Source organism: Polypterus senegalus, chromosome 9 (genome assembly GCF_016835505.1).
Source record: "Polypterus senegalus isolate Bchr_013 chromosome 9, ASM1683550v1, whole genome shotgun sequence".
Lineage (NCBI taxonomy): Eukaryota > Metazoa > Chordata > Cladistia > Polypteriformes > Polypteridae > Polypterus > Polypterus senegalus.
In genome coordinates, this window is record NC_053162.1 from 167,565,224 (window position 1) to 167,592,778 (window position 27,555).

General features: G+C 37.3%; 1 protein-coding gene across 7 annotated transcripts in view; it reads left to right on the plus strand.

Annotated features, from left to right (window-relative positions):
• igsf9ba (immunoglobulin superfamily, member 9Ba) overlaps positions 1–27,555 on the plus strand; it is a 300,170-nt gene that overhangs the window by 75,486 nt on the left and 197,129 nt on the right. For all 7 annotated transcript variants that reach the window (XM_039764160.1, XM_039764162.1, XM_039764161.1 and 4 more), the window contains exons 2-3: positions 14,044–14,241; positions 18,958–19,104. In XM_039764160.1, the coding sequence (XP_039620094.1) occupies positions 14,044–14,241; positions 18,958–19,104 (345 nt within the window). The remainder of the gene's footprint in view (positions 1–14,043; positions 14,242–18,957; positions 19,105–27,555) is intronic.

A 27,555-nucleotide genomic window follows, 5' to 3' on the forward strand; every position in this document is an offset into this window, starting at 1 on the left:
AATGTAATCTTATCAACTTGCTTAATTCACTGTGGGGTTTGGGGAGCAGAAGTCTATCCCAGAAGAACTGAACATAAGATGAGTGAGGCAAGATGTGCAAACAGTTCTAAATGGGACAATAGTTCATTACAAAGCACACTTTATAATGTAGGATCAATTTAAGGTTACCAGTCAACCCAAACTTCATAACATTTGGATATGGGAGGAAAGTGATGACCTATTAGCAAACCTATATGATATAAGGGAGGACAAGCAAACTCCAAATAATTGGTAAAGCACTAATAAGGGGTTCTAAAAAGTTTTGAAGTCAAAGTCCTGCAACATGTTGTCTCATCTGATCAGAGTCCCCCACTAATATGAAGCCAGTGGCCTGAAGCAGAGCATGAACTTGGATCTTGGATAATGCTAAAAGTAGTCAGACTGCATGATTTTGACTAATAATAGTCCTAATAATCAAAGCAAATGATTATCTATGGCAGACTAGTGATGCATATGTGATCAAATGTCACATAATATCACTAGGCCCATATAATTAACTGGTTTTCTTGACGTATCATCTCCAGGAATTGAAATGTTTTGAAGTAACCCCCTCAACTAAAGGTATTTCTTTAACTCCCACCCCTCCCCTTAATATTTTAATATTTTATTTAGGAATTTAAACAAATAAATACAGATAGTTTTTTGTGGTGTGTCTTTTAATGTTTAACGTGTACTGTATACCAAATTGATTTTTTAAGAATTATTTTAGTGCAACCACAGTAGCACCTTTTCAGAAGTAAAAATGAGATAAATTTAAAATTTCCATACTTTTAATTTACAAAAAAACTATACAGTTATATTTGAGTCCAGACCAAAAGAAGTTGAAACATGCCTCAAGTTACCTATGAGAGAGGGGCTTGGGAGCAAGCGATGAAAGCGTGTTGTCACGCCCACCACACCGCTTGGATTGGGACCCAAGCACAGCATGTGACACCTCAGCTCCACACTGGAACAGTGTGAGGTGTTTTACAGCGGCTGGAGTGCCAATCCTGCCACCAAACCCCCAGTGTTCTCTGTAAATTGGAGGACCTGCTAGCTGGGCTGGATGCAGATTAAAATCATACCCACAACATTGCAATTGCAGGTTAAGGGCCTTGCTCAAGGGCCCAATGGAGTAGAGTCTCTTGTGGCATTTACGGGATTTGAACCAGCAACCTTCCCAATATCAGAACAATCCCTAGCCTCAGAGCCACCATTGCACCCAAGTTATATATGACTTCAGGTTGAACCAAAAAAGAGGAAAATAACTCATTTTCAGTTGTATAGGCTGTGCCTGCTTCATGGTCCCTAATGTCTTGATGTTTTATGGGGTCGTTATTGTTGAGCTCCAGCTTTCATAACTTTAAGAACAGTTTTGCATTTATTTTCAGCCTGTTCCTGTACTTATTTTTAAGGAAGTATAAAGGTTATCAAACATTGGCAAATCTGTCTAAAACAAAACAGTAAAATGAATTGTTAGATATGTATATTTTTATTATTACTAATTAACATTTGTCATTTTCCTTCATTATATATTCTCCTGTCTTAGTTTATCAGTTTCTAAAACTATTCTAAAAATGATGGTACACCACACAGGTTCATCAAACTGGACCTCGGACAGAGAAAGAGAGAGGCTGTACATGGAGACTCTAATTCAGCCTCCATGTAACAGTCCTTCAAAGTCCAAGTTATTACCTCCAATATATTTTATTTTTTTGTTTTCTTTTATACAGTCTTAACTGCTGCTTGCGTACCACACAGATTAAGGACCACTGTTCTAATGTATAACAATAATGATAAAAGACTACTTTTACACAGTTGAATGTTTTGAGTTACCCGTATATTTAAATAAAAACTACATAAGGCAATTTAAAGACAATCTTTAAATATGGAACTGATTTTTTTTAAGAATGTCAGCCTTTCTAGACTGCTACAACCACCCTTGCACAGTGGCCCACAGATTGAAAACCATTGTACTAACTCAGTGTTAGTTTTAAAGAAATGCTTGTTAATAGTTAACAGTTGTTGCTAATATTTTGGCACTGACTTTTCACTGTGTCAGTAAAGGCTTTTTTCATTTAAATTTCAGAGCTGTTAGAGAGCCCTGTACTGAACACTCACGGTGGTTCTCAGTTCAGCTTGTTATTACAATACAATACAATACAGTTTATTTTTGTATAGCCCAAAATCACACAGGAAGTGCCGCAATGGGCTTTAACAGGCCCTGCCTTTTGACAGCCCCCCAGCCTTGACTCTCTAAGAAGACAAGGAAAAACTCCCAAAAAACCTCGGGAAAGGCAGTTCAAAGAGAGACCCCTTTCCAGGTAGGTTGGGCGTGCAGTAGGTGTCAAAAGTAGGGGGTCAATACAATACAATATACACAACAGAACAATTCCTTAAGACAGCATAATAAAAATTTTAGAATTACGGTTTAACAGTAGATGATATGACATAATTAGGTTTCGATATTTTTAGAGTCCTGGAGACCTCATCCATCTAGCTGCATCTCCATTTGGCCATGCCACGGCTGAAACATTGCTCCGATGAAAGGACCTCTCTTTCCCATGATTCCTGTGATCCTCCATCAGGGATGACTTTACCATAGGCAGGCAAACAACTTGGCAGGTGGGCCGTGGCACCAATGGCCACATTTGGGTACCGAGAAAAGAAACAGAATAGGTGAGGGTTAGTATTCAAATATAATTATCATGTTACTTATGTTATAGTGCTAATGACTAACAACAGAGATGCAGTATGTACAGTTAATCAGCAGCTCTAGTCAGGATATGCTAAACTGAAGTAGTGAGTCTTCAGCCGGGATTTAAAGGCTGAGACCGAGGGGCATCTCTTATGGAAGCAGGAAGACCATTCCACAGTTTAGGGGCCCTGTAACTAAAAGCTCGACCTCCCACTGTTATTTTATTAATCCTTGGAATCCTAAGCAGACCGGCATCTTGAGATCTTAATGTGCTCAGGTTTGTAAGTCATGATAAGTTCAGACAAGTAAGCGGACCTTGGCCATTTAATGCTTTATATGTTAAAAGGAGGATTTTGAAATCTGCCCTAAATTAACTGGGAGCCAGTGTAAAGATTTAAGAACTGGGGTTATGTGTTCATATTTTCTTGTTCTTGTAATAATTCTTGCAGCGCATTTTGGATTAACTGGAGGCTGTATAGAGAACAGTTTGAACAGCCAGTGAACACCGCATTGCAGTAGTCAATCCTACTAGAGATAAATGCATGAATTAATTTCTCACAATCCTGTTTATTTAGAAAGCGCCTTAATTTCCTAATATTTTTAAGATGGAAAAAAATGTTTTGGACGACTTTGTAATATGCTTTAAATGACATGCTAGAGTCAAAGATAACTCCTAGATTGCGGGCTGATTCAGTAAAATTAATTGGGATTCCAACTGAGTTAAATGACGACAAAATATTGCTGTGATCAGCGTCATTCCCTCCAACAATTAACATCTCTGTTTTATCTGTATTTAAAGACAAGTAGTTCTCATTCATCCATTCCTTTAATTCACTAACACAACTAATTAAAGACAACATCGGAGAAACTTCATTTGATTTAAATGAAAGGTATAACTGGGTGTCATCTGCATACAGTGAAAATTAACATTATGTTTCCTAATGAGAGATCCCAGTGGAAGCATGTAAAGTGAAAACAGTAAAGGTCCCAGTACTGAGCCCTGCGGACACCATATTGAACTTCTGTGTATAATGATGGAGTACTGTCAGCACATTTCTGTACATACTGGAATCGATTTGATAAATAAGAACTGAACCAAGCGAGCACGGGCCTGTAAGCCCAACATCGTTTTCTAGCCTGTGCAGTAAAATAGAATGGTCAATGGTGTCAAATGCTGCACTTAAGTCCAACAACATAATTACAGTGGAATTTCCTTCATCAGAGGATATCAGAATGTCATTTACAACCCGTGTTAGTGCCGTTTCTGTACTATGACCAGTCGAAAGCCAGACTGGAATTTCTCAAATAAATTGTAATGCTAAGGTGTGACTGAAGCTGACTGGCGACTACTTTCTCTAGTATTTTAGAGAGAAATGGTAAATTTGAAATAGGCCTATAGTTATTTAGTATGTGTGGGTCTAGGTCTGACTTTTTAAGTAAAGGTTTAATGACTGACACTTTTAGTGCATCAGGTACTGTGCCATGCAATAATGAACTATTGATAATGTTTAGAATAGGTGCTACAAGAACATCCATTGCACTTTTTACTAGTTTTGTTGGCACTGGATCTAGGGAACAAGTAGTGGGCTTCATTTTAGAATTAAAGTTAAGACTTCCTGCTCAGTTACAGGATTAAAATTATTAAAGTGCTGAATGCAATGTGAGCAGGGTCTGCTAAGCTAGTATTTGGTTTGTACTGTGATGCTGAGATCTGGGATCTTATATTTTTAATTTTCTCATTGAAGAAGTTCATAAAGTCTGTACTGCTAATATCTGTTGGTATTTTGCACTGTTGATCTGAATTCCCATTTGTTAATTTAGCCACTGCTCTAAAAAGTACCCTAGGATTTTTATTATTGCTATCTATTAATGTAGAATAGTATTCTGAGCGAGCTTTAAAGAGGGCCTTTTTATATTTATTAACACTCTCTGTCCATGCAATTTGAAAGACATGTAGCTTTGTTGTTCTCCATCTGCTCCAGTTTTCGACACTCTTAATTTAAGAGCGCGAGTGTTTTCATTAAACCAGGGAGAGTTTCTATGTGCTTTGATCACTTTTGTTTTAGGGGAGCCACTGTGTCCAGAGCATCTCTCAAGGTCACATTATAATGTGATGTTAGCTGATCTAAATTGTTTTCCACGTTTACATTTGATGTTAACTGATCTAAATGGTTTTCCACAATTACACTCGACTTACTCAAGGTATCTATAAATTTTGAAGCAGAATTACAATCTAGATGTCGCACTGTCTTTGTTTTAATCTGCGAGTGCTGGCATGGGCAGAACTAAATCAAACGTAATTAAGAAGTGATCGGAAATAACTACATTTAATGGAGTAATATTTAAATTTTGAATTTCAACTTTGTAAGTTATAATTAAATCTAATGTATGGTTATGATTATGAGTTGGACCTTTGACAATCTGACAAAATCCTACTGAATTTAACAAATAAGTAAAACATTTGCTAAAAGTGTCAGTTTCCACATCAATGTGTACATTAAAATCCCCCATCAGAACTACGTGATCATAATTTATAGCCAAATCAGACAGAAGGTTGCTAAATTCAGTCATGAACAATGAATATGGCCCTGGTGGTCTGTAGACTAGCACTATAATTGTGTTGGAATCTGTTTTAATATTTAAAATGAATGCCTCAAAGGATGTAAAGTTGCCTAAATTTTTAGGAGTGATTTGCATTTTGTTACAATGAATTATTCCAAGGCCTCCTCCTCGACCAGAATCTCTAGACTTATGAAGGAACGAGTATCCATCTGGTGACGCCTCAGCTAGGGGAACAGTGTCACATTTACTAAGCCAGGTTTCAGTAAGAAGACACAGATCAGATTTTGTACTTAATATTATATCATTTACCAAAACAGCTTTAGTGCCAAGAGAGCGAATGTTCAATAAACAGCATTTAAAACTGCATGGTTCTTTCTGAACTGCTGATATATTTTTTGTTTTAATTTGAATTAAATTTCTATTACAGATGCCCCTGGTGGAGTGTCTAGTTTTATCCCTTGGTCTAATTATACACCTTATTTTTTGGTTATCAATTAATTTATGGTTTGTTTCAAGACTAAATTTACTGGATGCCCCACAACAGGGATTATGGGTAACAGCTTCAGGAAAATAACAGGTGGGATAAAGAACAGCCTGTGATTTAAGATCACATGACTGCGGCCTGGATGGTGCTCTAATCAGTCAACCAGGCAGTTTTGCTGCCATATTTTGGGATAATACATAAGATCCCCTCCAGTTAGGATGAAGACCATCTCTTCTGAAAAATCCAGGCCTTTCCCAAAAATCATCCCAATTGTTCACAAATGCTATGCTTTTATTTGCACACCAGGTTTCTAGCCAGCAGTGAAAGGAATGCAATCTGCTATAAATCACATCCCCTCTATACAATCTTGGTAAGGGACCAGATACAATTAAATTCCGACATTATTTTAAAGTTTCATCACCAAAATGCTTTCGTTTTGTGTAGGGACATGTTATTTTATGATTTTCTATAAGTTATTGATGCAGCAAGTGGCTAATATTTATGTATCACTGCATCTTTTTGCTTCACTGGCATCAGCTCACACTCCCTCTATAATTACCATACTGGCCATCTGCACTGGGTTGGCAGGTCCAAGATCTGGAGCAGATTCAAGTTTTCTGTTCCTTTGTGACTTTTTCTCCTAATTTATAAATAAACTAGTATGTCTGCTGACCAAAGAAATGTATGCAGGTGCATGGAATATAGGCCAGAGGAGCGTCCTGAATGAAGTGTACTACTGGCAACAGAAGCTTCTTAGAAGTGAGGGGACAGATCTGCCTTTCATGAGCGAGAGTCAAATCAGTAGAAGTCTTAGCTGGGAACTGTTTGCTTCCCATAATTTGGAACTCAGCTATCCACAATTCTGTAACATTGTAAGTTTGTGTGTGTGTTGCTATACTGAAGACTGTTCTTTTGTGTGTGTAGCAGCATTTTTACCTTAGTGTGCATGTCTGGTGACAGTGCACAACACTAATCAGAAACTTCAAGAACATCGTTAGAGGGCTCTGTATATTCTTCAGGCATTATTTACTGTGCTAATATTCACTTTTAGGATGTCATGCTACAAGCTAACTAGCAATACACAATAATGAAACAGTGTCCTCGCTACCATTAGTACCACTGAAAGTATACTTATTTTTTCATAGGACTGAAGACTGATTGTTTTAGTTTATTTAATTCTTTACCAAGTAATCATAATATAATAATAGTAAAAAAATAAAAGGTGAGTAACCCTAATTCAAAATTCCAAAACCCAAAATGTTCTAAAATCCAAAAGTTTTTGATTGCTGGTGTGATGCCACCTGTGTTCGCTCTAATTCTTATACTGCTGAGTGAATGTGAGGTGCAGATTTCAAATGGATTTATTCATTCTGAGTTGTGAGAGGCAGGTTGTCCTCTGTGTAGAACCACAAAGCTAGGAGACATGATCGACGACCAGGGATGGGGTGCCCTATGAAGCAGCAAATGCAATGAAGTACCATCACTCCATTGACCATCGGGAGGGAGTTGGGAGTACTGGATAGATGCTGTGCGGCAGTTTCATTATGCTTCTTGGTGGTTTTGGGAGCAAAACATATCACCTGTGCTGTGCGTTAATGGAATGTTACTGCTTATGTTTAACAAAAGCAGCTTCATTCTTGCTAGTTACCCTTAATGCAATATTAGTGCAGTAAATTACTCCAATTATGTTAGGAAAACGGGACAATACTGCAAATTGCTTTTTTATATTGGCAAAAACATGTTATGTTTTATGTGCTGTAACAAAAGGCGCCTGACCCGATATAGATGGACATGGACGTACGTATAAAATGAATACCTTTTTTTTATTTTCTCTTCAGTCATGGGGCATGTCTTCCCCATGTCCCACAGCCCAACACTGTCCCAAAGCACAACAAAGACCCACAACACACTTCTCTCTTCTTCTACCACCACTCCTCCTCAAGCTTAGTCCTCCTCCTCCCGACTCTGGCCCCTAAGTGGTGGTGGCTGGACCCTTTTATAGTCCACCCAGAAGTGCTCCAGGTGCTTGACCACCTGGTCCCAATTGCACCTCCGGGTGGGGCTGAAGATTTGTCCAGCCAGGCTGTGGAATCCAGGCAGCTCCCCCTAGCGGCCACCCCAGCTCCCAACCAGACTGTGGAGGACTCCATCTCCCATGGAGCCCTGCAGGAGGTTAGGAAATCACCGTCGGCCAGGGAGGCTGCCACCAAGCATCCCCGGGGAGGTATTGAGCTGTCCATGGCTGCTCCCCTGTAACATATGCAGCAGGAGCGCACACTATACAGAAACTAAATGTAGTATCTCATTGGTGGATTAATGGCATCCAGCACAGTGTCCATGGTGAAGTGAAGGCTGACCTAGATATACTTGACCTATTGGCCAATTCTCTGAGACGTGACAGCAGGTAGCCAATATAAACTGATAAAAAGCCAGTTCACAGGCATTTTGGATTATGGATACTCAACCTGTAGTAATAATAACACTGATTAGTTTTAAAATCTTTTGTTCTGGGCATATTTTATGCCTAAGCCTAGTGAAGTAAAAAGGATATTATTTTTGAAATTTTAATGGTTTTTATTTTAGTTATTTTTCTTTGAGCAGTACCTTTTTTATAATGCACCAACAGAATATATTGGTTTTGTTTTTTTTTTTGTAAAGGTTGAGTTCATTCATTTTTTTTTTAACGCACACAAAATAACATTCTCAAATTCTTTATCCACTTCAGAGTTGTGGATGTAGTAGTACATCTAAGCAGCATTAGGCACAAGGCAGAAACTGCCTCTGGATGGGGTGCTAGTCCATCACAAGGCACACTCATACACAACTACAGAAGGCCAGTTTAGTGTCAGTAGAGTTGTGTAACACACACACACACGCACACATATATATATATATATATATTTGGAATGCAGGAAAGAAATCGGAGTGCCCAGAAAAAAAAGTCTATGCAGACAACAGGGTCAATTGACATATTGCACAGAAACCATTACCTGGGGTATGATTAAAACCCAGGATGCTGGATCTGTGAGGCTCAATCACCAATGCTAAATAATCACTAAATAAGGGTGATCCTGTTGTGGAGCTCGGCCCGGACACAGACAGGCGGACACGCTAATGTCACCCAACACACTTTTATTTAAGTCCATTATTTACAGTGCAGAAACCCCAAAAGTCCCCCAAAGTCCTGGCCACAACACACCGCCTTCCTTTCTTCAGGCCGCCTCTTTGCCTCCTCCCTAAGATCTCGTCCTTTACACTCCCGATTCCAGCCCTCACATGAAGGGAGGTGGCCCCTTTTATATGCACCCAGATGTGCTCCAGGTGTGTTCTGGCAATTTCCCACCAACATGCCCCAGTGTGGCAGAAGTGCCGGCTGCAGCCCTGGAAGCACTCCAGGTGTCCTTACTCCTTTTCCCCCCAGCACTTCTGGGTGTGGCGGAAGAGCTGAGTTCCAGGGCTCCAAAGGCACAGGGGCGCCCCCTGGCGGTGACCACGGGCCCCTACAGGGTAGAGCTTTAAAACTCTGTACCTGTGGCCCCCAAAGGAACCAGGGCAGTCACCCCCACATGGTCTGGGGAAAATATAAGCCCTCCTCCGGTCCTCCTGGGCATCCCAGCCGGGTCGCCACCCCAGCTATCTCCGACACTATGTATAGGTGATTTAGCTAGTGATTTAATAAACATGTAGCTGCACGTTTTTGTCCCACAAACATCTGCTTTTAACTGAACTCTGATTTTTGATTAAGTAAACTGTGAATTTTAGTGTCAGTCCAGAAATGACAAAACTTGAAAACTTGTGTGTTACTTGTGGGGAAAATTTGATATTTTTATCTTGTGTGTTATTTTAGATTTTTTATCATTATGACTGCCATTCCTCTTTTCCACATGTTCAAGTTATTTAAGTTGGTATCTACTAATAAGTACTAGTAGATACCAACTAGTATCTAGTAGCTGTAAGACTAAAGGAACCCATTGCCTTTGTCTCTTCTCTGCTTGCCATTTATTGTCATCAGGATACAGAAACATCCACAGAAAAAGATGAACTAATAGGAAAATGACAAAAGAGAATTAAGTATTTTAAACTATGGTATAAATTATAAATATTTCAAACTTTCTTGAATAAACAGATTTCTTACTACCTATCTTTTTTGAAAGCACAATAAGATGGAGATTAAAAATCTTTGCTAATTAAACAATGAGCTAAATTAGAGAAAAAATGGCTCACTGATTAGGAAACTGGATATGACAGCAACCTGCAGCAATAGAGGGCCCCCAGGACTAAACTTGAGAACTACTGCATTAACTGATATCACTGAGACCATTAAATCTCTAGAGATGACACTTATCAGGTGTAAACCACTGCTTCACCTTTTCCCTCTCTTCATGTGTTGCTTATCTCTAATCTAACTTATTCTACCTGTGTTACTAGGCAACATTATATTTGTGTATCTTCTGTTATGTTTCTTTATAAAAGCAGGGACAGTAATGGGCAGGTGGCCCTACCTCTTGGGGGACCACCAACAAAACTCACAGAGCAAAAGGGAATATACAAAGATACATAAAAAGTTAATGGCCAACAATATTAACATAAACAAAAATGAAGAAGACATACAACAAAAAGCATTTTAACCCCAGCCAGGGGAGGAACCCTGGCTGAAATTTAACAGGTAACACTAATGAGGCAGCAGTCAATTGAGTGGAGGGTCAAGGAATAAAGTAGGAGCATGCTCTTTCTTTTGTTATTTTTGTAGCATTTGAATAACTTATTCATTTATACTTTTGCTTTGAAGTTATGACTATTTGTAATTGGATATCTCTTTTATTTATTCATGCATCCATTTAAAGAGCCTGTTTTTTAATTTTAGGGTCCCAAGATGCAGGGGCCCATCTTAACTACATTATGAACAAAGTGGAAATTAACCTTGGATAAGCTGGCTATTTTTGTTTTCACCTCTGTTTTAATGTTCCAGATGACAATCCCAAGTTTCAAACACTTCAAGGGCCATAATTTTTCTTGTGGTGTTGTGTGACATTTACTGTAGGTACAATATATGTTTCCCTTTGCTAACCTGAGCTATTCACTTTGGTACTCTATGTAGTGCTAAGATGTGTGTTTTATGTAGTGTTGTATTTGTCTTTAAGCTAACAGCTAACTAGCATTAATCTTTGGCCTTTGTCATGTAGCTTGTGCTGTTGCCATTTGTCTACATTTTTGGTTAAGCTTTTTGATAATAAGAAATGTCCACTGATCTCTTTATTAAAGGCCATTTCCCACAGCATTGCTTCAGTTCTTTCTCAAATGTTTATTGCTAAAGCAATCCATTGCTTACACGTGCATCTCCATTGGCCTCTAGACACTTGTGCCACTCATATAGCTGATGTGGGCTCCTAAGGGGCCTAATTAATCATGTTTGAAAAAGCAGCCAATCACAAGGCTGCATTGGACAGGAAAAAAGAAAATTCCAGTCTTTCATCTAAATGTCACTTGATGTACAACTCTTGGTATTTATATATTAAAAAAAAAATCCCTTACTAAAAATAAAATTTGAGCAGTGTGTAAAGAGGCGATTGTTGACATTATCTTTTAACTTAATTGGAATGAATGGGAACACATAAGATGACTTGCAGGAAAAGCTGCATTTAACATTTCTGCTTAGTCCAGAATCAAGACCACATGGGTCTCAGAGAGTTTTGGGAAGACACTTGATTAGGGTATGTTGCATAAATATTGAAATCGTTGTGATGGGTCATCACAATAGGAATAGCTCAAAATTAAGTATCTTTAGAAGAGTGATTTATCACTGACCAGTACACAGTATGTCAGCGCCTTGCTAGCACACAATTCATGGCCTTTACACTTTTTAAAGTGAGCTCGTTTAGATGCATGTAGTATCCTGCATGAAATTATTTATACTGCTTTATTTCCTTTTTGCTCAAGGTTTGTGCTGTCATTATACTAATGTGAGTGAGTATATAATTGCTTTTTTCATAACTGGCAGGCAGAAAACAAAAGATGAGATAATGGTCTTGTTTTTCTTAGAAATATGGGCTTGATGAATGTTGTGCCACGAAATTAAATAACTGATTATTCCTCATAGATTCGGTGACCACCCTATTTGGTACACCTGCTCATTAACACAAATAGTCTAGTGTTCCAAACAGTCAATCACATGAAAGCAGGTCAGTATTTACCATATATGCAGACACGGTTGATACATTTGTAGAAGTTGTTGTTTCACTAACTATTAGAATATGCAAGAAATTTTGACTATGTGAATGTTAATATCAGACATGCTAGTTCCAGAAACACAGCTGATTTTCTGAGATGTTAATGGGCTGCAGTCTCCAGTATTTACACCGAATGGTGTGATAAAAAATTCCAGTGATCAGTGGCTCTGTGGATGAAATACCTTGTTAATGGAAGAGGTCAGAGGGGAATGAATGAGGGGAATAGAAATTTTACAAAAAGGCCTCACTGTACACAAATAACAGATCTTTACAACAAAATGGCACCACTGAAAGCATAATGTGTCAGATCTTGAAGAGGGTGGACTACGGTAGTAGAAAACCATACTGGATTCTGCTTTTTTTTGTTAGCTAATAACAGGAAGATGAGGCTACGAAGGGAACAGCCTAACCAAAATCGAATGATTGAAGATTGTAAAAAATGTCATTCTGATAAATCTCTTAAATTGTCTGTCTAAAATTTTTTGTCTTATGAATATTTTTGTAGTTTACAAGTGGTTATATTTTTAAAGTTACATTTTTGAATTTTTATATCTTAAATTACTTTGAATTTAATTTTTTTGTTTGAAAATGTTTTTGTTTATTTCTAACTGCATCACATACATACTGTATACTGAAAGGTGCAGCAAGCAGGCAATGAGTTGTTATGGGACCTTACCTAAAGACACTCCCAGATCCCCCCACCCCAGTACGAGCTGATCAATTATGATGCAGTAGCATCAGTTTTTTTGACTGTGATATGTATTAACCAGTGAACTAGTGTGAAATGTTTAGTATTTGACATGCTGGTTTTGATTTTTGCTCTTTTGTCTTTACTCCATTTTCATCTTAGTGTTTTTGCTGTTGTTCTTGGTGAATGACGTTTGTGATTCCATTTGGACTATGATTATGGTTAAGCCTTCTGGTTAGGAAAAACTAGTTTTTGTACTCTGAAAAGTGTATCCTTTGTGTTGGAGTTTATTTTTTAGTCTTCAAGTAAAAATCTTTTTATTTGGTTTCTGAATTAAATGCACAACTTCCTTTTTAGCTTCATAAAGCAATGTGCCAGTAGAAAACTTGGAGAGTGTGGTTTGAGAAAAAAAGATAGGCGATGGATGTCTGAGGTGTGGATTATTGGACAGTTTTGTGTATATCATGCCCAGCGTAACTGTTACAGTCTACCTTTTTAAAAGGGCCACATCCAACAGAGTAATGTGCCATGTCACAAAGAAAGCATCACTGTCATGGCTTCACGAAAATAACAGTGACTTCCAAATACTCCAATGGCCTTCACAGAACTCAGATTTCAATACAGTGGAACACCACTGGGAAGAAGTAGAATGAGAGGTTTATAGCACGAATGTGTCCCTGAAAAATCTGAGGGAAATGCATGATGTTATTGCATCAGCCTGGGCAAAAAAACCCTAATGAATGTGTTCAGGAATTTTTAAAAAATTTGAAATACTTTGAAGGACTAGTGTGGAGGGAAAAATGGATCCTACCTGGGAAAAGATATTTGTACTTAATAATAAAGTGCTCATTGAATGTATTTAGCTAACATTTAATTTAGTTATACGTATCCATATAACATATTTACATATATAGTGTTTGTTTTTTACATTAAGTACAAAAGAATATCACAAAACCTATTCAGACTAAGTGTTAATGCCTGTTATTCCAGACTTGGCTTATGCAAACCTCTTAGGTACCATATTGGTGTTTTCCCTTCTCCCTCTCTTCCTTTATTTCTCTCTCACACACATCATCACAACAGTGTACAATATTCTTACTGTTAGTAACACTTTTCTCCCACATTTCCCTGCTCAATAGCACTGGGCTAACAGAATTAGCTATTGGGTTTACCTGGATTACTTGCAGAGCTAGTTACTGATAGAGAATGGTCTTACCTAGAAAACTAATATAACAATTGAAAGATTGAGTACTGAGCTGAATACCAAAGATAAAGATGAGGAGATGTTTGCTGTTCAACAGGAAATGGGAGAAGCCTGTTACATAAAAGCCAGAACTGATCACACAGTGTTTTTTGTTTTTTTCAGGTGCCCACGGAATCCGTGAGGAGCCTCAGTTTGTGACGGCTCGGGCCGGCGATAGCGTCGTCTTGGGATGTGACGTGGTCCACCCAGTAAGTGGCCAGCAATCTCCATATGTGGTGGAGTGGTTCAAGTTTGGAGTTCCAATACCTATCTTCATCAAGTTTGGATTTTATCCTCCTCATGTGGATCCAGAGTATGCTGGTAAGATTCTAGATATCTGTTCCAGGTCTCTCATTATATTTTCATTGGTCTATGGTCTACATTTTTATGATTCAAATACACTTGGTACATCCTACACAATTGTTTTTCCTAAATAACTATGCTGGAACTATACTTTACAGGCACACAATTGATGTAATAAATTATATTTGTTTTTATACTGAGAACATATGAAGTAACAGAATTAAGTAAAAGGACAGAGATTTAAGAGAGTACCAGAGTCTAAAATGGGCTGAGGTCAAAACAAGGAAAATCAATGAATGCAAAACACTAAAACCCAAAATGTCAACCATAAATCATAAAGAAACTAGATAAGTTCACACATCAATAATGGTTAACATCATACTATAGTGCTACACAATTTGTTTGTTTGGTATTCAGAAACTTGAAGAAGAAGGATAGCTCTCTTCCATTTTAAACAGATGTCCTGCTGACGTCACCTGATGCAATTGTTACTACAAACGAAATGGTGACGTTTAATAGTATAATAAAATATCAATAAACAAACAGATCAATTTTTAAACGCAAAAATAAATGCAGAAATAGGTTTTGCCGAGCATTAAAGTCAAAATGTAATTACTTTTTCTTAGTAATTATACACTATATGGACAAATGTTTGGACATCTGACCAACACATGTACACATGCTTTTTGGAAATCCCATTCCAGAACCATTGGCATTTATATGGATTTGGCATCTGTATGTAATTATACCAGCCTCCACTGTTTTGGGAAGGCTTTCTACAAGAGTTTGGAGGTATTCATCTCTCTTGATCTAATAAAATATCATGTACTGTACTTTCTTATTCAATCAGCAAGCAAACACAGCCTATGACACAGCTTCTTCCTGTTATGTCAGCTCACTTATCTGGTTGAACCACACATCACTCAGGATAATAGTAGTAAAGGGATAGGCTCACTTTTTACACACAGCTTATTTACACATTAGTCATTTACACACCAATAGAAAATTAGATTTCTTGTTTTCTTTTTCCTGTACAGATTTGCACATTTTGTGTTTTAAGATTAAATATTTTTGTAAGTTCTCAGTCATTTTTAAAATGCTGGTATTTTTTTTGTGAAGTTCATATTAAAAGTAGAATTTTATCTGGTATACTGAATTAACTGTATGTTAATGTTATTTAAAAAGAAATAGATGTGCAGTAAAGAAATAAAGTGAACTAAAACAAACAAAGAAATATCACACACAGTTTATTATGTATTTTGCATTCATTTTCTTTTTGCACTGTCAACATACTGGGTTTCAGGGGTATTTTGATAGTACCTGCTCTCAAACAGATAAGCTCTAACATTGTTTTGCTGATTTCTGAGATTTCCTTCTGTGTCATTAATCTAACATGACACATGTTCAAATGGTTTGACATTGTATTTTTTTAAATACACACTAGTAGTGGGTACTTGTGTCAGCCTACTTTGAGAGTGTTCAATCACAGGTTCAGATTCTTGTCTTTACTTTTTTAATTTGCCTAAAGAAAGGAAGTCACCTAAATGTTTTTGTTTTTTCAAATATTTTAGCTTTTGTAGACAATGAAGTGATTTTTGATGTAGTTAGATTGCAATTTCAGTGTTTAAACCAGACAAAGTGCAGACAGATCAATTGTAAATCTGCACAATCCCACATAGCCCCATTTAATTTACATTTTTCAGAAGCTGTTTTAATGATTTAAGCTTCATCTCTCAAAATGTATGCATCTTTTACATTCATTTAATGTTGCTGTTGAAAAGAATGAGTTCTTAAAGATTGCCAATATTAGTTAAATTAAGTAGTACATTTCAATATGTAGAACAAGACCAACATCTAGTAAACTTTTTTCTTATAGATTTAAGCAGTGTCTTCAGTCTTTTTCACCTGTGTCTGTTGATTGAGAAGTTGATAGAGCTTGGAGCTGTTAGTTCAAAACATATTATGTCCTTGTACAATTTTTGTGACTCATAGTCAGCAAGTGAGATTTAGCTGTACTAATGTCCTTTAAATGTATTAATGCAGAAGCTTGGAACACCCATGTTCTTTAATATTGTACATTTTCTATGCAGTTTAGGGCTAATATTTACCTTTGATTTGCTCATCTTTAAATTTATTTATAACTAGCATAAACATATCAAGAGTGATGGGCAAAAACAAAATAATAAAAAATGCTTGTTTTTTTTTCTTTAATAGAAAAGCCTATTTTTAGCAAATGGTTATTTCTATGCGTGCTACAGCAGCTTTGTTGAGGTTCTGACTGACATGAAGCAGGAGTGCACCTCCTTTAGATGTGGTAAAATAGCTTAACTGAGTGACCCACTGTGTCTGGGAAATGGTACTTTGGTGTATAGAAAAAAAAAACAGAACAAGACTTGCTTTCACTGTGTATGAGAGGTTAATACAGAAGCAGATACTGTCATATTTTTTATTGTTCTTGTGAACCTTTGTTTCCTCTACTTTGTACTGTTAATGTAAGCCATTCATACCCTCCCAGGTATCATCTAAACCTTAATTCCTGTTAAAGTCAGTTTGCAAAAGTTTGAAAAATACATCTATTTAAAGAGACAAGGCATGGCCTCTTGTATTTCCACTTTCACTAGTCCATAGGTTGAAAAAGTATTCCTTTGATGTGTGCAAAACCAGCATCGACCCATTTGAAAAAATAACTAACCATATTGGAGGGTAATGAATAAGCTAGCATAAGGCGAGAACAACAATAACAAAGCAAGTTACATACATTGTGAAAATTAATTCCTAAAAGGATACAACAGTGAGACATCGTATTTTATTACATATTACTCTGATAACTGTCTTGAATAAAAGGTAAATAATGATATATTTATAGAATTTAGAAGAAAGTGGCAAAAGTTTAATCTATAAGTTCAGATACATAAAGAATGAATTGTGAAAGTCACATATGAAACATATAAAAAAGGGTAGGATATCATGTTTTTCATGGCCATTTTTTTCTGTAACTGACTGAAATCCATTAGCATTTTATAAATAAATAGGGACATTTACAAAATAACATTTTACTTTGTCAGAATAGTGAAAACGACTTATTTTTAGTGACAGAAAAAGTTACAAGTTAAGCATTATATATTACATTTCCATTCTGTTTTAGTAAAGTAGATTTTTAACATATAAATAACAAAATTTAAGCAGCATATAGTTTTCGTTTTTTATTAAAAATGTCAAGCGATAAGCAATATATTAATGCAATGAAAAGAAAACATTTCATGTGCGTCACTGTTTTGTTTTTTTTGGTGAACTCAAAGTAAACTTTAACCGAAAACCAAAAGTTTCTAAAGTCAAAGGTACAACAAACTAATTGTAACCAACAGTCACTACTAATACTATAGCATAATTCTCAATTAATGCATTTATTTTGCTTAATGTAGTTGTGTATAAAATAATACAGTTGTAATCAGTATTTCTGGATTGGCATTTTAAAGCCATTTTATAGACATTGAACTATATTAATTCCTTGGACGTGAAGATACTATGTCATCAAGGTGAATTTAAATGAAGCAGATAAAATGACAGGTAAAATTTGGACTGGAGGTAAACTGAGTATGATGACGTGAGAAGTTGCTGTCCTCCAGTTACATTCCAGTAGTTTTAGAGGTTAAGAAGAAATCAAGTTTTAATAATCCTACAGCAGACTACAAAGAGAGAAGAAATGTATTTATTTTCTCAATTAGTTCTTTTAAACAACAAAAACAACAACAAATAACAATGCTGTCTTTGTACATGTGCTTAATTCATTACTTTTTACAATTACACATGGACACACAGTGAAGGAATGTGTAAGCTTTCTGTGTCCTGTGAGAAACTACTCAAAAATAACTTAACTAAAAGTAACATTTGTGTCTTACCTCTTTAGTGCTTACACAGACTGAACATACATGTCATTTAAAAAAGGTTTTTTAAAGTTTAAACACTTCAGCAAATGTAACTGATTTAGTTGTAGTACTTCTATGACACAGTTATTTTTCCATTATAAGCAGGAGTGTTACCTTACTTGTACACTGACAACACCAAATAGTAATAACTGCATACATGCCTACATTGAAGTTATGGGGGAGATTACTGTGGTGGCTTTTGTTATTTTTACTGATCACTTGCTCTTATTTTAATTATTATCAATGTGCGCACTTTTGTAATGCTGTCAATTATTTTGCATTACACAATAAAGTGACTATTGCACAAAATAAAGCAGATTCAGACAAAGTGAGCATTTAAAAATAGCTGAAATAGTTTTTTTGATTGTAGTTTTGTCATTTGCATTATGACAAAGGTGACAACCAGTCAGTAACACAAAACTATTATGACCATATCTGACTTTGGTCCAATGTCAGAAACAGGCAACAAGCATGGTAAAAAATGTCAAAGTTGTTTCCAAGTACTCCTGCCCAGTCTGTACTTGTGTGCGATGTAGCAAAAGTGACCAATTCAACCTTTAGCAGTTTTGAAATTAAGTGAAAGTGAAACAAGAAAATAATGGATTAGAGCAAACTTTACTGGGAATATTTTTTTAGCTTCAAATATATGTTTAGTTGTAACGTATGATTAAATTAATTTCTCATATTAAATACAAAGTTTACTTTAAATTTATTGGGCTATAATGATGGATCCTTGGTAGCAAACTTACCTTTTCAAATCAACTCTTTTACTTTATATTTCTCACTGTTTTTTCTTTTCACATTCTAGGTAGATCTAGTCTTTTTGGCAAAGCTTCTCTACGCATTGAACAGGTGCGATCTGAAGATCAAGGCTGGTATGAATGTAAAGTCCTGATGTTAGACCAGCAGTACGACACCTTTCATAATGGCAGCTGGGTACACCTCACAGTGAATGGTAAGTAATTTTCACAACAGACCTTTTTAGAGGTGCTTATGGTTTTGTGTTCATATATTACCACATAAATACTATATTCATTCTCACAAATTTTCTATGATCTTACTCTGATATTTTTGCACACACACTCACAAAGATCTTCAAGGATATGTCAAAGGTTTTAAACCTGAACTTGAAAAGGACATTCTATGCTGCTGATTTTGTAAGTGGCCAAATAATCAGTGCACTAAAATATGTGAAATGCATGTTTGTAGCATTTGCAGTATGTACCGTATTGTTTCTATTTTTAAGACCAAGTCAACATTTTTGCTGAAACTCATGGAATCAAACTATCAACAAAAACAACATCATTTACTCTATTTCTACAGCACATTTTCATATAAAGTATGTACCGCAAAGTGTTAACATGTCAAAGAAATAGTTACATGCAAAGAAAAACACATACGATTTAGATACTAATAATGATTAATAAATAGTACACAAAAACTAAATAAATAATACAAATTTAAATAAGAAAGATATTTAATTAGGTAAAGTGGATGTATTAAATTAAGTTTCTAAGTGACAGTCCGATGATCACGTCAGAAGGCCAGAGCAGACAGAAAATAAAAAACTTGAATTTCTAACAATATATCTCAAGAGGTTCAGTGTAGAAGATTGGTACCAGCACCAGTCCCCTTTTTATACGACAATCAAGAGATGGGCATGTCTTTGAAGAAGGCTGGCTTTCATCACTGCACAATGTGGAAAATGTTGAAATAAAGTACAACTGAGAATTGGAGTGTAAAAGTACGAGAAACAGCAGAGACTATTGGGATTTGTTATAGTTCCATTGACTCCATTGTTCATTAGCAATTAAACATGAGGATGGTCTGTGCACACTGGATGCTAAATGTGTTGACTTTTGGAATGAAGCATCCACATTCAGTATTCTAAGGAATATCTTAAGACAACAAAAGCAATCTTGGATAAATCGAAAGTGGTTCATGACTAGTTAGATCAATCACAATGACTGACATTCCAAACAACAATAAAGGTATGTTGATTCTCCAGTACCTAAAAAATTTAAGGTCCAAGCCAGTGTCTGCAAGATCATGTACACAATTTTTTATGATATTATGGATGTAGTCCATATTGATTACATTTCTTAGAAATGTGACATACAGTGCATCTGGAAAGTATTCACAGCGCATCACTTTTTCCACATTTTATTATATTACAGCCTTATTCCAAAATGGATTAAATTCATTGTTTTCCTCAAAATTCTACACACAACACACCATAATGACAACGTAAAAAAGTTTACTTGAGGTTTTTGCAAATTTATTAAAAATAAAAAACTGAGAAATCACATGTACATAAGTATTCACAGCCTTTGCTCAATACTTTGTCAATGCACCTTTGGCAGCAATTACAGCCTCAAGTCTTTTTGAATATGATGCCACAAGCTTGGCACACCTATCCTTGGCCAGTTTCGCCCATTCATCTTTTCAGCACCTCTCAAGCTCCATCAGGTTGGATGGGAAGCGTCAGGGCACAGCCATTTTAAGATCTCTCCAGAGATGTTCAATCGGATTCAAGTCTGGGCTCTGGCTGGGCCACTCAAGGACATTCACAGAGTTGTCCTGAAGCCACTCCTTTGATATCTTGGCTGTGTGCTTAGGGTAGTTGTCCTGCTGAAAGATGAACCGTCGCCCCAGTCTTAGGTCAAGAGCACTCTGGAGCAGGTTTTCATCCAGGATGTCTCTGTACATTGCTGCAGTCACCTTTCCCTTTATCCTGACTAGTCTCCCAGTTCCTGCCGCTGAAAAACATCCCCACAGCATGATGCTGCCATCACCATACTTCACTGTAGGGATGGTATTGGCCTGGTCATGAGCGGTGCCTGGTTTTCTCCAAACGTGACGCCTGGCATTCACACCAAACAGTTCAATCTTTGTCTCATCAGACCAGAGAATTTTGTTTGTCATGGTCTGAGAGTCTTTCAGGTGCCTTTTGTCAAACTCCAGGTGGGCTGCCATGTGCCTTTTACTAAGAAGTGGCTTCCGCCTGGCCACTCTACCATACAGGCCTGATTGGTGGATTGCTGCAGAGATGGTTGTCCTACTGGAAGGTTCTCCTCTCTCCACAGAGGACCCCTGGAGCTCTGACAGAGCGACCATCGGGTTCTTGGTCACCTCCCTGACTAAGGCCCTTCTCCCCCGATTGTTCAGTTTAGATGGTCGGCCAGCTCTAAGAATTGTTCTGGTGGTTTCGAACTTCTTCCACATACGGATGATGGTGGCAACTGTGCACATTGGGACCTTCAAAACAGCAGAAATGTTTCTGTAACCTTCCCCAGATTTGTGCCTCGAGACAATCCTGTCTCAGAGGTCTACAGACAATTCCTTTGACTTCATGCTTGGTTTGTGCTCTGACATGAACTGTCAACTGTGGGACCTTATATAGACAGGTGTGTGCCTTTCCAAATCATGTCCAATCAACTGAATTTACCATAGGTGGACTCCAGTTAAGCTGCAGAAACATCTCAAGGATGATCAGGGTAAATAGGATGCACCTGAGCTCAATTTTGAGCTTCATGGCAAAGGCTGTGAATATTTATGTACATGTGCTTTCTCAATTTTTTATTTTTAATAAATCTGCAAAAACCTCAAGTAAACTTTTTTCACGTTTTCATTATGGGGTGTTGTGTGTAGAATTCTGAGCAAAAAAATGAATTTATTCCATTTTGGAATTAGGCTGTAACATAACAAAATGTGGCAAAAGTGATGCGCTGTGAATACTTTCCGGATGCACTGTGTATATATATATATATATATATATATATATATATATATATATATATATATATATATATATATATATATATACTAATAAAAGGCAAAGCCCTCGCTGACTCATCACTAATTCTCCAACTTCCCATATACAGTGGGATGCAAAATAGTGGGCAACCTTGTTAATAGTCATTATTTTCCTGTATAAATCGTTGGTTGTTACGATAAAAAATGTCAGTTAAATATATCACATAGGAGACACACACAGTGATATTTGAGAAGTGAAATGAAGTTTATTGGATTTACAGAAAGTGTGCAATAATTGTTCAAACAAAATCAGGCAGGTGCATAAATTTGGGCACCGGGTCAATTGTAAGTTTCCCTCCTCCTTTAATTTTCTCTGAAGAGTAGAAACATGGGGGTCACAAAACAACTCTCAAATGACCTGAAGACAAAGATTGTTCACCATCATGGTTTAGGGGAAGGACACAGAAAGCTGTCCCAGAGATTTAAGCTGTCTGTTTCCACAGTTAGGAACATATTGAGGAAATGGAAGACCACAGGCTCAGTTCAAGTTAAGGCTCGAAGTGGCAGACCAAGAAAGATTTCGGATAGACAGAAGCGGCGAATGGTGAGAACAGTCAGAGTCAACCCACAGACCAGCACCAAAGACCTACAACATCATCTTGCAGCAGATGGAGTCACTGTGCATCGTTCAACCATTCGGCGCACTTTACACAAGGAGATGCTGTATGCGAGAGTGATGCAGAGGAAGCCTTTTCTCCGCCCACAGCACAAACAGAGCCGCTTGAGGTATGCTCAAGCACATTTGGACAAGCCATCTTCATTTTGGAATAAGGTGCTGTGGACTGATGAAACTAAAATTGAGTTATTTGGGCATAACAAGGGGTGTTTTGCATGGAGGAAAAAGAACACAGCATTCCAAGAAAAACACCTGCTACCTACAGTAAAATATGGTGGTGGTTCCATCATGCTGTGGGGCTGTGTGGCCAGTGCAGGGACTGGGAATCTTGTCAAAGTTGAGGGACGCATGGATTCCACTCAGTATCAGCAGATTCTGGAGACCAAAGTCCAGGAATCAATGACAAAGCTGAAGCTGCGCTGGGGCTGGATCTTTCAACAAGACAACGACCCAAAACACTGCTCAAAATCCACTAAGGCATTCATGCAGAGGAACAAGTACATTGTTCTCGAATGGCCATCTCAGTCTGCAGACCTGAATATAATTGAAAATCTGTGGTGTGAGTTAAAGAGAGCTGTCCATGCTCGGAAGCCATCAAACCTGAATGAACTAGAGATGTTTTGTAAAAAGGAATGGTCCAAAATACCTTCAACCACAATCCAGACTCTCATTGGAACCTACAGGAAGCGTTTAGAGGCTGTAATTTCTGCAAAAGGCGGATCTACTAAATATTGATTTAATTTCTTTTTTGTGGTGCCCAAATTTATGCACCTGCCTGATTTTGTTTGAACAATTATTGCACACTTTCTGTAAATCCAATAAACTTCATTTCACTTCTCAAATATCACTGTGTGTGTCTCCTATATGATATATTTAACTGACATTTTTATCGTAACAACCAACGATTTATACAGGAAAATAATGACTATTAACAAGGTTGCCCAAACTTTTGCATCCCACTGTATGTGTGTGTATATGTATATATGTAGATATGTATGTATATGTATTTATATATATATATATATATATATATATATATATATATATATATATATATGTGGATGTATGTATATATATGTATGTATATATGTGTGTGTATATATATATATGTGTATATGTATATATGTATGGATATGTATATATATATGTCTATATGTGTGTGTGTATATATATCTATACTAATAAAAGGCAAAGCCCTCACTCACTCACTCACTCACTCACTCACTCACTCACTGACTCACTGACTCACTGACTCACTCACTGACTCATCACTAATTCTCCAACTTCCCGTGTGGGTGGAAGGCTGAAATTTGGCAGGTTCATTCCTTACAGCTTCCTTACAAAAGTTGGGCAGGTTTTATATCGAAATTCTACGCGTAATGGTCATAACTGGAAGCAGTTTTCTCCATTTACTGTAATGGAGATGAGCTTCAACGCCGTGGGAGGAGTTTCGTGTGACATCATCACGCCTCCCACGTAATCACGCAGTACATAGAAAACCAGGAAGACCTCAAAAAGCGCTGAAGAAAACATGCATTATATAATTGAGAAGGCAGCGAAACAATAAGAAGCGAGCGTGTGACATATACAACCATATTCATGAGTTCTGCTACTTGGAAACAAAGCACGATGTAAACCTACACTTTAAATTAAGTTCATAGACAGGCTGCGCTGGCGTTTGTAATTTAGTGCCTGCCCATATAAGGCCGTCCGTCAGCGGCAATCCAATAGCAAACTGCCACGGGTAAATATTCACGGGTGAAGGACTGTGCTTATGGAGAGGAAGATGAGATGGTCAGGGTGGTGTTTGACACAAACTCAGCGAAACTGCGAGAGAAAGTTTTAAGTGCCAGGACTAAGGTAACATTAAATACAGCCATGGACATAGCACGAGATGGCACCAGCACAGCTGGGAACCTTCGATGCATGTACACCGAGTGGCTCACGTGAACTGACGCAGTGCACAGATAAAAGGCAACAGTTCCAAAGAGCGCTGAACAAAAACCGAATTACACAATTGAAAAGGCAGCAAAAAATATGAAGCGTCTCATACATACAAGCATATTCATAAATCCAACTACTGCGGAAACAAAGCACACGTTGGAAAAGTCAATGTCCCGCTAAAGGAAGACAGTGTAAAAAAACCCGTGCATGCAGTGTGTCAGGTCTCAGATAAAGAAGACGAGCTGTTTATTGATGCAGTAAGAAACGAATCGATGAATGAAACCTGTTATCTTTACAACGATTGACAAACACGGAATATAACTTGAACACAACACATCCTACAAATACGAACCTGATTGAAAGAAATAATGATAATCAAATCCTTGATGACAGCAACACTCAGTAACACTCACAAAACAAATACTGTATATTGACAGTCATGTTACGTTATTTTTAAAATGTTCCCTTTTCTTTTCTACCTTTTTAACACACTACTTCTCGCTGCGACGCGGGTATATATATATGTATATATATATCCCGATCTACATACTCGAATAATGGATACTTTATTCGCCATCAGTGATTGTTTTGGTAAAGCCATACTCAGTGTATTCATTAGATGAACGGTAAAAAAGTAAGGGCAAGGGAAGGATGACTTATTGAGGCATGCAGGCTGTAGTGCGCGTCAACTCTATCTGAATTGCCGATCACATTTGAAAAAATATACTTTTCAAGTTCTATTTAGTCCATATGTGTCAAACTCAAGGGCGGGCCACATCCGCCCGGCGTGTAATTATATCCGCCCCCGAGATCATTTTATATACTGTATTATTGTTATTAAAGCCGGGTATATGAAGCGCTGGTAACACAATAAACTACAGATCCCATAATGCAGCGCTTCAGCTGCCTTGCCGAACAGTTACCACGTTAATCAAGTCTACCTTAAGATGCTGCAAGTTATTGCGAAGCTAGCTCACACGATGCTGAAGAGAAAAGTTGATTCTGAAAATAGAGCCTTTAAAAACCGATGGGAGGCTGAGTATATGTTTACTGAACCCGTGTGTCTCATTTGTGGAGCTAATGTGGCTGTAATTACAGAATTTAATCTAAGACGGCACTATAAAACAAAACATCAGGGTAACCTAAAGACCTGAATGCAATGCAGAAGATACAGAAAGCAGAAGAATTAAATAAGAATCTGACACTTCAGCGGACGTTTTTACCCGTGCACAATCACAAAGTGATTTCAATTGAGGCTGCTTTTATGGGAGACACAACCACTTGCCCCACTTTCCCTATTACCAAGTAATGTTAAACCAAGTCGTCACTACGGTGTTCCCAAATACGCACTTTGCTGATAAACTGCGCACTGAGTTTGCACGGCGCTTTGGTGACTTTGAAGAACAAAAAGTCCGTCTACATGCGGCTCGAACCTTGTGCATGTTTGGTAGCACATATCTGTGTGAGAAGCTCTTCTCAGTGATAAAGACTAACAAAACAGCACACAGGAGTCGCCTCACTGATGAGCACCTGCAATCCATCCTGAGAATCTCCACAACACAGAACCTCACACCAAACAGAAACGAACCTGTTGCCAAAAAAAGATGCCAGGCGTCCAGCTCTAAAATGACATATGAGCAAAGACAACTGAATGATTTGATTTGTTATTGCTGAAAGGAACACATTTTATTTATATTTCTAGGTTTTGTTATGCAGCATGTTCATATTTGAATTTGTATAATTTTGACAGGATATATTTTTATGGAGAGCAAAATATTATAAGTTGTTTAAGGTTTGAGTTGATTTATTCAGGAATAATATTCCTGTCTGTTTTTACCATTCCTACCAAAGATATTTCTGTCGACTAAATAAAAATTCCTTCTATTTAAAATTTAAATAGAACTTGAACAAATACGATAGTTCATAATATCCACGCAGACTTGCACGTAAGAGCGGGTGTCATCCGTTTTAACAAACAGCGTATTGCACTGATACGAAATAGCTGTGTGTGTATATATGTAGATATGTATGTATATGTATATATATGTTTATATATGTGTGTGTATGTATATATATATATATATGTATTTGTGTGTATATATGTGTGTGTATGTATGTGTGTATGTATATGTATGTGTATATGTATAGATATGTATATATATATGTTTGTGTGTGTGTAAATATATATATATATTTATATTTATATATATATATATATATATATATATATATATATATGACAACAACACTCATCACTCACAACAGTGACAAAACAATAACATTGACAATCATGTTACGTTATTTTCAAAATGTTTCCTTTTCTTTTTCATTGCTTCTTTAACACACTACTTCTCCGCTGCGAAGCGCGGGTATTTTGCTAGTATATATACTGTATATATATATATACAGTATATATAATCCAGCGTCTGTCTCTCTGTCCGCTTTTCACGAGAGAACTAATTCACGGATCTAGATCAGGTTTTTTTCAATAATTTGCTTCCAGTTAATTTTGCAACCTCTCTCTTCATGCTAAGCATCATCGTTCACTTGAGGTGCCGATTTATTTGCACAAATCTGAGAGACATGCAGCGGGCCGATGGGAGGGGGGATGGAGCCCTCCTCACTCATGCACCAGCCTCGGGGGGTATATTACATCCACTTAACTAGCAAATGAGAGAACTACTTAACGGATTTAGATCAGGTTTTTTTCTGGAATTTACTTAAACACTCCGGTTGATTTTACGACTTCTCTCATCGTGCTGATAATCATAGTTTGCTTGCAGGAGTGATATATTCGCACTAATCCAAGAGAGAGGCTGTGGGCCGAGGGGAGGGGGAAGCGTGACATCAGGAGTGGGGAGCTGGGTGGGGCCCTCCTCACTCACACACCAGCCTCCCTTTGAATCTCTCTTTCTCTCGTCACGTTTTGGAGCGGACCTTGCCTCCACTTAGCTAGCGATACCTGTTTGTTTATTGTTTTTAAAACTTTGTCCTGTTTCAATACTATGCGGGTGAAGCCATGGGGGACGG